A 12,786-nucleotide genomic window follows, 5' to 3' on the forward strand; every position below is an offset into this window, starting at 1 on the left:
TGGCAGCATCCTATTTTATTTTGGAGCACTACTCCTAAATGTATGTGAAGCGATTGCATTTCTAGCTTGCCTTGCCCAGAAGATATTAAAATACTAGTTTGAAGTTTGGCCATCTTACTGGTTTCCTACTGTTAACACGTGTCCCTTTGAGAAGACAACTAGAACGTGTTATGCATAAAATGTAACATTTAGGGAGGTGGTGGCCGGGAGCTAGGGTAGGAGAAAATGGGGAGCTAGTGTTTTATGGGTACAGGGTTTCAGACGGAGAAGATAAAAAAGTTCTGGAGAAGGATGGATGTTGGTGACGGTTGTAGAACAATATGAATGTACCTAATAATGCCACAGAACTGCACACTTAAAAGTGGTTAAGATGGTAAATTTTTGGCTCACGCCTGTAATCCTAGCACTTGGGAGGCTGAGGCGGGTGGATAGTTTGAGCTCAGGAGTTCGAGACCAGCCTGAGCAAGAGCAAGACCCTGTCTCTACTAAAAAAAAAAAAATAGAAAACAATTAGCTGGACAACTAAAAAAAATATATATATACATATATATAAAAATTAGCTGGGCATGGTGGCGCATGCCTGTAGTCCCAGCTACTCGGGAGACTGAGGCAGGAGGATTGCTTGAGCCCAGGAGTTTGAGGTTGGTGTGAGCTAGGCTGACACCATGGCACTCTAGCCCGGGCGACAGAGTGAGACTCTGTCTCAAAAAAAAAAAAAAAAAAGATGGTAAATTTTACCTTATGTATATTTTACCACTATATAAAAATAACATCGATAGGCTAATAAAAATTATAGAATTTTTTTAAAAAGCTAGATGTGAAGGGGAAATAGAAAAGAGAGAGAAAGAAAAACAGAAAAGAGATTGAAGAGACCCCCCGCGGAGGGCAGTGGCAGTGGGGAGGGCAGAGATCTTACAGGAGAAGGGAGGGTTGAGTACCTCTTCCCACCACAGTCAAGAAGAGGGTCCCTCACTCAGGAAACATTGACCGAGTACCTGCAGTGAGAGCGTGCTCTGATTTAATAACTAAACAAACTATGGCAAATAAAGGAAATCAAGCCGTTAAAAACTAACTGTATACAAATGGCCAATATGCACATGAAAAGGTACTCAACGTCATTGGCCATCAGGGAACTACAAATTAAAACCACAATGAGATACTACTTCACACCCATTAGGATGGTTATAATCAAAGACAGACAATAGCAAATGTTGGCAATGATGTGGAAAAATTGGGACCCTCATCCATTGCTGGTGGGATGTAAAATGGTACAGCCACTTTGGAAAGAAGCCTGACAGCTCTTCAGAAAATTAAGCACACAGTTACCATATAACCCAGCAATTTCACCCCTAGGTACAGACTCAAGACCAATGAGAACATAGGTCCACACAAAGACGTGCATGAGACTGTTCACAGCAATATTACTGCCAGAAAGTGGAAACAACACAAAAGTCCATCAACTTGTGAATGCATTACAAAAATAGACAACAAAAAGCCAATAAAACCCCAAACACTGGCATATCCATTAGATGAAATACTGTGCAGCATTAAAAGGAATGAAAAGGATATCGATAGAGGCTGCAACATGGATAAACCTCAAAAAAATCATGCCAAGCCAGACACAAAAGACTGTATATTTTACGACTCCATTTATATGAACACAGGTAAGTCATAGGGACAGAAAGGAGATGAGTGGTTGTTTGGGGTTGAGGGTGGAATGGGGACTAACTGTAAGGGAGCTTGAGGGCCCTTAATGCAGTGATGAAAATGTTCTAAAACTGGATTGTTGGGATGATTGGTAAATATACTAAAGATTACTGAATCATACCCTTACATGGGTGAACTTTATGATATATAAATTATATACCTTGATAAAGTTGTATTAAAAAAAGAATGGTACAGAGAGAAACACAGTGGAAGACAAGACTAGAAATGAACTTGGAGTTAGAGGGAGGAAGTCTGGAAAGCCAGGAGAAGTCTGAGCCCTATTCAGTGTTCAAATGAGAAGTGATCAAGGAGGGGTGAGCAGGGAAGTCCCCAAATCCTATCTGGGATCAGCTGGACAACTGGAGAATCAAGAGCAGGGGTAGGGTTCACGTGACCACCCCCATACTGCACTAGTGATGTGCTAAGATAACCCTTCCCAAAATGGATCACAAAAGTCTGGAGCGCTTATTAAAAATGCTAATTCTCAAACCCAGATCTTCTGAATCTGAATTTTGAAAAAAATCAGCCTGGGAAGCTGGCTTTTGTTGTTTTTTACAGTGTTGCAGGTGATTTTCATGGTCAGGCAAGTTTTAGGAAACTTGGATACTGATCCATATCTTTTTTTTTTTTTAATTAAATGCCTGGACAAGTGGCAAAACGGAGTAAGATATAATATAGAAGCTATGCTAAAATGTGACCATCCTTTTCTTCTAGTGAACGGTGATGACACAGGCTGAAAAAAAAAGTGGTTCTTCTAAAACAAGAACAGGTAAAAACAACTTGTAAAGGGTGACCACAGGAAAATAAGAAAATTATGATGGATCTGCACAATACTGGTTTGTCAGCCTCTGTGGTATTAGCGCTCAAGAAGAGTAGGTGCAAATCTTGGCAGAATCCCAGTGTAGTAGTTTCCCGGGGCTGCCAGAACAAATTGCTACAAACTGGGTGGCTTAAAACAACAGAAATGTATGTTCTCACAATTCTGGAGGCCAAAAGTCCCCAATCAAGGTGTCAGGAGGGACCCCCTCTGAAAGCTCCAGAGAATACCCCTTCCTTGCCTCTTCTAGCTACTGGTGGCTCCAGGTGATTTTTGGCTTGGAGCTGCACAACTCCAGTCTGTGCCTCCGTCTCTTTGCATGGCCTTCTCTGCAGCTATGAATTTCCTTCTCTTCTGTCTCTTATAAGGACACATCATGGAATTCAGGGCCCACCTGGTGAATCCAGGATGATCTCATCTCGAGATTCTTAATTACATCTGCAAAGATCCTTCTTGCAAATAAGGCCACATTCACAGGTAGCAGGGGTTAGGACTTAAACATATCTTTCCTTTTCTTTCTTTCTTTTTTTTTTTTTTTTTGAGGCAGAGTCTCACTCTGTTGTCTAGGCTAGAGTGCCGTGGCATCAGCCTAGCTCACAGCAACCTCAAACTCCTGGGCTCAAGGGATCCTCCTGCCTGAGCCTCCCAAGTAGCTGGGACTATAGGCATACGCCACCACGCCTGGCTAATTCTGTGTTTCTGTTTTTAGTTCCCTGGCTTATTTTTCTATTTTTAGTAGAGACGGGGTCTCGCTTTTGCCCAGGGTGGTCTCAAACTCCTGACTCCAAGCGATCCTCCCAGCTCAGCCTCCCAAAGTGCTAGGATTACAGGCGTGAGCCACTGCGCCCGACCATAAACATATCTTTTTTGGAGGTAAGTGGTGTTTCACAACTCAACCCATTACGCTGAGTAATTTAACATTGTCTAGCAGGCCCATATGATGCTCCTACCTACATCAATGCATTCAGAGGGTATTTTTAATGTAAATGCTCTTAGTTCAATGTTCCTTAGAATGACAGAAGTTTGTTTATGAATGAGTTCACTCATCTGAGTCACGTATATTTTTAGAAGCATGACTTTGTCATTATAAAATATGACATGGTATTAAAATGCTACATGCAGTAGACAAAACTACATTCAGATAATTACGATATTGCAAAAAATTTTGCAATATTTTCTGGAAGAAAATTTCTAAGCCCTGAGATATGTCTATCACAATAAGAGCAATATGGAAGAAAACAAACTATTATAATGATTTATGCTGATATTCTCCCTAGAAAGTGTCAATGCATCAGGTTTTATTGTAATTAGTGTTTTAACAGAATTTTTTTTTCCCAGGGCGAAAGACAGGAATAACTGATATTGCAAGGATATGTGAAGTAGCTGTAGATAAATATAGGAAAAGGAGTCTGTGGTTAATTAGTGAATAGTAGCACTTATACACAGAGAGAAAAAAACACTTTCTTTTCTTTTCTTTCTTTTTTTTTTTTTTTTTTTGAGACAGAGTCTCACTTTGTTGCCCGGGCTAGAGTGAGTGAGTGCCGTGGCGTCAGCCTAGCTCACAGCAACCTCAAACTCCTGGGCTTAAGCCATCCTACTGCCTCAGCTTCCCCAGTAGCTGGGACTACAGGCATGCGCCACCATGCCCGGCTAATTTTTTTTTTATATATATATTTATTTGTCCAGATAATTTATTTCTATTTTTAGTAGAGACGGGGTCTCGCTCAGGCTGGTCTCGAACTCCTGACCTCGGGCGATCCACCCGCCTCGGCCTCCCAGAGGGCTGGGATTACAGGCTTGAGCCACCGCGCCCGGCCTCTTTTTTTTTTTTCTTGTTTTGTTTTGTTTTGTTTTGTTTTTGAGATATAAGCTATATCTCCCAAGCTGGTCTCAAAATCCTAGACTCAAGTGATCTTCCTGCCTCAGCCTCTCAAGTAGCTGGAACTACAGGCACACACCAACACTCCTGCTAATTTTATTTGTTTGTTTGTTTTGTTTTGTTTGAGACAGGGTCTCACTCTGTTACCCTGGGTAGCTGTAGTTCATTGCAACCTCAGACTCCTGGGTTTAAGCAATCCTCTTGCCTCAGCCTCCTGAGCAGCTGGTACTAAAGGTGCATACCATGACACCTGGCTAATATTTCTATTTTTATTAGAGGGAGGGTCTCACTCTTGCTCAGGCTGGTCTCGAACTCCTGAGCTCAAACAATCCGCCCGCCTCAGCCTTCCAGAGTGCTAGGATTACAGACGTGAGCTACCACGCCTGGCCAAAAATCCTTTTTGCATAAAAAATTCCCAGGTATTCATTAAAAAAGAAGAGAAAGATTGAGTATGATGTCTAAACTAGAGGGGCCCCAATACAACGTCAGTCAAGATGTTGGTACCAAGGATAAGTAGACTGGTTAAGCAGTGACCTTATCAAATGGGACTTGGAAAAGGCTTGCTTCTATCACAATACGCCATGTGATTTTATAGAAAAAAAATCAAGTCTTTCTGATTATTTAAATGCTTATCTGTACCACACTTATACTGGTAACACATCTGAAAAAATTATTAATAATTCTCAAAATGATGACAAATTCCAAGATAGCAAATCTAGATCCGTCAGATTTTACTATTGGCATCCATCCCCCTCTGCCCAGTGTGGTCCTAGACTCAAACTTGTCAGTCTTTGCAATAACAGCCAACATAACACCAATACATCATTGCAATTTATATTATTGTCTTGCAAATTCTGCTAAACATAATTATAGGCAAATGAACTTTCAGCACGAGATAGCTATTATCTAGATTAGGGGACTTTTTGACCACTCAGGCTACTAACCTATCTTTCATTTAATTTCACAAGGGTAACCTCTGCTTGCTTTCTCTAACATTTGTAGCAAAGATAACATAAGTTCAGCCTTCACACTCCAAAAGAGAGCTTGAATACATTCATCCTGTATATCCCTTTGTACAACCTCTACTAATAAATCCCAGAGTGAAATTCTCCAGCTATGTTTCAACATAAAAAAGGACATTACTTTTTGTTTTTCAAAGAAAAAATTCAGAAGTGACGTATATTTAAATTCTAATCATTCAAGTAAAAATGCTAGAAAGCCCTCCAGCCTTTGTTAACTGACACATAAGCAGAATTCCAAGAGAGGAAGGCCATTCCTTCGTGTCCAATCCAGTAACAGAAGGAAAGTGGTTGAGTCTCTGATAATCTTTGCTATAGATTCCTTAATCTAGGCAGTGATTACAAATCCATGCATCTAATTTGAACAATGATAATTAAGCTGATTTCCAGATGACTCATTTTGTAAACCTTTGGACATTAGCGTTCCAGCTGGGGTGGGCCATGTGCTGCCTTCCCGCAGACATCAGTGGAAATCTCCAGTCAAGATCAAAGTGACTTTATGCCACCCTGACCTTTCCTCACAATGCACAGTGGGGCCCAATTTCTCAGCTCAGAATTTTCAGATGGGCTTCCCTGTCTCTGTGGGGGTTACCATTTCCAAACAGCCTATGTGTAGATATTCACTGAAGACCCTACAGCAGGCCCATTGGAAATCACTTCTTAGATTCTAGCTTTCAAGTGGTTTCCTAATCCAGATCCTACATTTCAGAAAATCTCACGTCTGGCTGCCTCCCCAAGACTTCAGTAAACGGAGAAGGAACCCCAGCAGGGTGGAGTGGCGGCGCTCATTCTGCCCCCAGAGATGCACCCTGGGACTCAGCCTGAGAAGGATCCCTTACCTTGACAGTCATGTCTGCGCTGGAGGTTCCTGTGGCGTTCAAGGCTGACTCATCTCCCTTTAGCAGCGTACTCTCCCACCCGACTCCTGGGAAAGAAAAAGTTCCATTTGAACCAAGTGATTCAGCAGACACGGATAGACACACAGCTGTCATTTTTTTTTTATTCTTTTAAAAATATTTTTAGAGGTAGGGTATCACTCTGTCACCCAGGCTGGAGTGTAGTGGCGCGATTACAGCTCACTGTAGCCCTGGAATCCTGGGCTCAAGCAATCCTCCTGCCTCAGCCTAAGTAAGTAGCTGGGACTACAGGCACATGCCACCACGCCCAGCTAATTTTTCTATTTTTATTTTTTGTAGAGACAAATTCTCGAAGTCTCGCTATGTTGTTCAGCTGGTCTCAAACTCTTGGCCTCAAGCGATCTCCCTGCCTCAGCCTCTGAAAGTGCTGGGATGACAGGTGTGAGCCACCATGCCTGGCTACATAGCTGTCATTTCTCAGATTCCATTCTCTTGTGACTAGTAAAGGAAAGCAAGGGGTGATGACCCAGAGTCCCTTACCTACCTGGCAGTTACAGGACCAGGAAAGCTGCCTTTGTGTGATCACATAGCACCTCTTTTGTTTTTTCACCTAATCTCCAACTTTGGAGTCCATTGTCTCAGTCTCAAGTCTTATAGATAGTACTATTTCCAGCCCAGGGGAAGAGGTTGGAATGAACTCCTCCACATTCCAGGCCTCATACTCATGCTTCATTTGGGACCTAAAGTCAATCCCAGAATGTAGAAATACACACATCTAATTCAATACCTGCTAGAAATGACCCTGGGTTATTCCCGGTTCTCAATCCCACACACCTACTGGAAATAACTGAGAGTTTATCGTCACTTTGAAAATCTGCACATGCCTTCTCTCCAGGTCTTTAGAAATGTCAGTGTTCCTTTCTTCTTAAACTGCCAGACTGTGTATCTGGCAACATACAAGATTCTGTTCTTTCTAACCTCAAAGAAGAGATCAGGAACCGGTGGTCTAAAATATCTATGAACACAATGTAGTAAATCTACACTAATTCAGATGTAATCCTATGTGTGAATAGAGTTGGAATGGTCTGCATGAGTGAAAAGTTTGAAGTAATATCAAGTATATTTTTAAAAACATAGGTTTATTGCAAGGAAAATCATCCCCTTAAAGGCCAGTAAAGTAACACTTAATTTTGTTTCTCAGGGTCTACTTTATAAAGCAAGTGCACATTTTATAATTGGTACAATGACAACAGTTTGGAAATGAGCGCTCATAATCTAAAGTATTAAAAAGATTGTTTTCTTAAGTAGGTTAAAATTGTCTGCACAATATTTGTATATATTACTGATTCCCTTAACAAATAATTTTTTCTAAGGACAATTCAAAGACAATATTCACCCCAGACCTGCGTAATAACGCAAATTCCAAAATTCCAACTGTCTAGCATTATGTTAAATCAGGATTGGCAAAATGTTTTCTGTTTCCCACATGGTAAATATTTTAGGCTTTGTGGTCATGCCGTTTCTGTCGCAACTCCCCCGTCTGCCCTTGTAGAGTGAAGGCAGCCACAGACAACATGTAAACACAAGGGCATGGGTGGGTTCCAATAAAACTTTAATTATGAAAACAAGCAGTGGGCCAGATTTGTCCCACGGGAGGTACTTTACCAGCCTCTGTGCTACATAAAGAAACCAGAGATGCTTAAGATTGCCATACACCAGCATTGCTAGTAAGAATCAACTGAACAACCAGGTGAGGAATCACTAACAGTTGTCTGAAATTACATGATACTTTAAATAAACTAATACAAAATTATTTAAATTCTAATATATTAGCATTGGTTACATTTCCTAATTTTATGTTATGGATCCTTAAGACCCTTATTTTGTAGAATATATGCACAATGGCTTACTCAAGACCCGTAGGCTGTAATTTATTGCAAGGTACAAATAGCTGTCATTTCTGACTAGGTTGCAGAAATTGGGTCAGAGAACTTTGGTGACCTCACCTACACTTTCTTCTCAAGAAACTGCTGCAAGGAGGGTGTCAGCTTTGCTTAAATGCATGTTTCTGGAAGAAAAATCTCTGTTCCTACGTGAATAGATTATTTCCCTGACATGCCTTGCATTTCAGAGACTCATAACCCCTCCTGGTTTAAGCCACCGTTGGTGCCTGTTGGGTCCGGCTGGCAGAGACAGACACAGATGCTGGCCATGATGGACAATCGTATGGTATTTAGTTTGTGTAACAGTTTGAATTACTGATCAGCAAACATTCATTCCCCTCCTCTCCCACTGTGGGAGACATTTTCTTCCCTATCCCACTGATGTTTGCTTAAGCCAATAAGATGTTAGCGGGCATAACGCAAGCAAATGGGCTGTGTGGTGAGGCTTGCCTCTTGCACTTCTGCTACAGCATGAGAAGAAAGTGCCCAGTTAGCCTGCAAGGGAGTGAGAGTCACGGGGGTAGACCTGGACCTAATCTTTACCTTGAAGCCAAGCCAAGTCTAGATCAGCCAACCTCCAGCCAACTGCATATGCAGGACAACAAAAGCTAATGAGTTTTAGAACTGTTTGTCAAACAGCATTATTGTAACAATATCTAATAGATATAATCTAAAACCAAAATTAAAATTACAAATGAAAATCATTTTGGATCAAGCATTTTAATCTTTTTTTTTTTTTTTTTTAAGAGACAGAGGTTTTGCTATGTTGCCCCAGCTGGCCTCAAACTCCTGGGCTCAAGCAATCCTCTCACTCCAGTCTGCTCATTAGCTGGGACTACAGACACACACCACCATGCCTGGCTTAAGCAATTTTGTCATTAACTATACAAATATAACTCTCTTTGCTGTATAAAAATTCCATTTCCAAGTGTTGATTTTCATCTCTATATATATATATGTCATTCCACTTTAGGAAGAATTTTTTCCTCTGCTACAATCATTCCTTTTTAAAACAATACTATATTAAAGGCTATATGGCCATAAGAAAGATGTGGGACATAAAATTCTCAAAATTTTAGCCTACCATCAAGAAAACACTTCAAATTAGATAACTGATTTCATGGTAAGAGTGAGAGAAAACAGACATAACATTTTAGTTTAAAGACGTCATTAATCCTGATAATAAGTTGTGAAGCTAGAGGTGAAATTCCTTCCAGGGAGAAAACTGTGTTGCGGAGAACAAAGCCACTTTAGGGACCATCTGGATGTGAGAAGGTGGGTCCCACAGCACAGAAGGACAGAAAGGAAGAGGTGCAGTTAGAAGAGAGAGAGAAATTGAAAGAAGTTGGAGCAAGAATTGGCAGTAAGAAATTACCAAGGGTAATAAAAAGGACTTTTGAGGATAGCCATGCTTAAAAATAAATTTTAAATTATTTATTGTGCTGTGTCATGATGTAATTCTTCCCTCACTCTTGTACCTACAGTGGAGATCTGTTCTACACCATTGTTTTGTGCTGGTATTATCTAGTGGGAACAGAACGAGGTCCCACATGTGGACCTTGGGGTAGAGAGAAGAGAGTGGCCATATGGCCCTGGGAGCTCCTTGCAAATGTGGAATCTGAGGAGGACACGATGCCAAGAATCTTGGAGAAGGTACTTAACCTGCACACTGCACATGGCAGGGCTACAGGCCCATTTCATTTGAATACCAAAGGTCAGGAGACCCTGTCATCTTGAGGACTTGGAGATGGAAGACGACTGACACTTCTTTGTAGGAAGATGCTTATGCACCTGGAAATGTGACTTTCCTTTTCCAAAACAGTAATTTCCATTCCACCGACACAAAAATGCGTTCTATCACCAGTGGGTAGAAGGGTAGCTTAGAATGCTGGTTTGCCATCCCCTCAGCTCTAGAATTTCATCAATGATTTCCAACATCTGTTTTTGTGGTTAAGGCCCTGAGAAGAATTTCCACCCAGTTAAGATCCTTGGTTTACGGCTATATCACAAACACTGAAATAGCTCAGATGTTTACTTGTAAATGAGAGACATTCCGGACTGATGTATTTCTGTCATTAGTCATATAAACACAATTTCCTCTGATTTCAGGGGAAGAACCTATATAAATAATTCGACCTAAGAACTTGGGGGAAAAAATATGTTTCTACATACCGTACTTTTAAACAACCATTTTCCTCTTATATTCCTCTTCCCCTTTTGCTCAAATTCTTATTTATAATGTATTTGAGAAGAGACATTATATTTGTGTTATTTCTACACTCCCTGGAAATACTACTGCAATTTTTATTCCATTTGTAAAATATAGGCTCAAACCTCGAGGAAAAAAAATAACATCTTTTGTCCAGAAGAAAATAAGTTTGCATTTCCCGGCAGTAGGAGAAATTGAGACCTGTCTACTTGTAGCTGAGGTAACTTTATAAATACTCCATCAGAGACAGTTTTATAAAGATCCCTCAGGAATAAATAAAACTAACCACCACATTTCTTTATTGCTTTTTACACATCTCCTCACTGAGCTGCACAGTCAGATGAATAAGTCTATTAACCTAAAGCTCTGATTCACCTTTATCTCCATTTGCAGGGTGTGCCCTATCGATTTCCATGGATTTCTGCTGCACATTTCTGTTGAGAATAGTGCATGAGAGGGTTGACAAGGCGGTGCAACCAGAATGAAGGAGCTGAGCTCAGGTTCTGGCTGGAGAAGGCAGAGACACACACAAGGGTTTGCAGGGAGGGGGATTTGAGCTGGTAGCTGGAAGCCACGAGGGCTTGTAGACAAAGTAGCTTTGCATGTTTGAAGAAAGGGAGACAGAATGTGGCACTAAACAATGAAGGGGGCAGGCAGCTAAACAGGCCTAGTGGGGCGGCAATGGCTGGCATTCCAGAGAAAATCACTGGGTGACTTTCTTAGCTCCCACCCTGGTTGGTACTAAAAATAAAATAAAACTAGAAGGGAAGTGTCAGAGGCCCAGAGGGAGAGGGTAGCACCGCACGGGAGGACACTGGCTATACCCAGGCTCCCTAGAACCACCTGGCACCACTAGGTGAAAGCAGAATAAGGAAGAAAGGCAAGCCCAGATGGACCCAAATGAACCCGAATGTGCCAGAGAGTGGAACTTTGTTTACATGGATACTTGGACAAAGTGGGTGACTGTGGTGGTCATTAGTGTTGCTCACCCAAATACTGCCAGTTCTTTCCTCCTGTGGACACATGACAGGATTTCACTTCCTGGCTTCCTTAGAGTTGGTGAGGCCACGTAACCAGTTCTGGCCAATGGATGTGGGCAGCAGTGGCATCTATCTCTTCTGGGCTAGCACATTTATTAATAACTGCTGATTTAGGAGCCCTTCCCCTCTACCACAGTGACTGACAATGTTCCAGACAGTGGTGATTCTGTTAGCCTAAGCCCCAGTGTGAGGGTAATGCAGAGCAGAGACATGGACCATGTAGCATGAGTGAGAACTAAACCTTTATTGTTTGTATGGAGTTGGGGTTTGTTTATTACAGCAGCAGAACCGATCCCAGCCTTATGGGAGGAAGGACCCCCTCCAGACTTGTCTTCCCCATCAAACTCAAGGTCCCATGATAGACAATTCTTTGGATAAATTTGCTGTGTTCTATCCTCTCCTGCCATTTAAGTTTTATCTCCTCAACCAGGTTATAGCAGCCCATACTTTCTACTCTTCTTTGGTCACTGTCCGTTTCCATTGTGCCCAATGCTTATTGCACAGTTTAGTTGCATCTCATGAAGGGTTTAGGTTCTAAAGATAAAAGGCAAAAGCCCTATATAGTCAAAACTGTCCCGGAACATTCCCTAATTCTCCCTTAAGGTACAATATAGTACCACACTTTAATAAGCCTAGTAGAGTCACTTTTTGTTCCAGCCTTGGAACAGAGTTCTGTTTCTTCTGTTAAATACCAGATGATGCTGTTGGCTTGCACGGAGGATCATGTTGTACAAAAAATGCATGTCTTGAAACTCTAGAATTTCTCAGGGTTTGCTGATGTAAGATTGTAAGAGATACAAGGAGCTGAGATCGACTGTGGATCCCTCGTGGCCCTCATGCTGGGTGTATCAGTTAGGACGCTTTTACCTGCAGGCCGTAAAAAGACTATTTCATGGAGGATTCAACAAGACAGGGTTGACCGGCTCATGTAACAAGAAGTCCCAAGATAGTGTGGCACCAGAGGCGGCTGACTCAGTGGCTCCATGGCCTCATGTCCTCAGTGTGACCTCTCTGCAATTCTCTTGGCTTTCCTCTGTGTCGCAAGATGGACACAGCAGTTCTATGCATCATGAAAATGCTCAGAGGCAGGAAAAAGGAGGATTCTCCTCACCTCACGTTTTAAGAGTTAAGAAGCCTTCCCCCGGGTCACCCCCCACTGTTCACTGAAGCTCACCCCCAAGGTCTCACCGGTCAAAATGCAGCAGAAGCTTATTCCTAAACCAATCGTGGAAAAAGGAATAGACTTATCAAAATTGGCTTGGAGTCCATTAATCAAGTTTTGCCCCCTGGGCAAGGGCTAAGTCTCAGCTTTCCC

The 12,786-nt window shown here is 41.7% G+C and overlaps 1 protein-coding gene across 2 annotated transcripts in view; it reads right to left on the reverse strand.

The window, feature by feature from the left end:
* The window catches only part of PALM2AKAP2 (PALM2 and AKAP2 fusion), a 307,655-nt gene that overhangs the window by 119,104 nt on the left and 175,765 nt on the right, over window positions 1–12,786 (reverse strand). For both annotated transcript variants that reach the window (XM_045562526.1, XM_045562525.1), the window contains exon 6: window positions 6,262–6,347. In XM_045562526.1, coding sequence (XP_045418482.1) covers window positions 6,262–6,347 — 86 coding nt within the window. The remainder of the gene's footprint in view (window positions 1–6,261; window positions 6,348–12,786) is intronic.

Source organism: Lemur catta, chromosome 10 (genome assembly GCF_020740605.2).
Source record: "Lemur catta isolate mLemCat1 chromosome 10, mLemCat1.pri, whole genome shotgun sequence".
NCBI classification, from domain to species: domain Eukaryota; kingdom Metazoa; phylum Chordata; class Mammalia; order Primates; family Lemuridae; genus Lemur; species Lemur catta.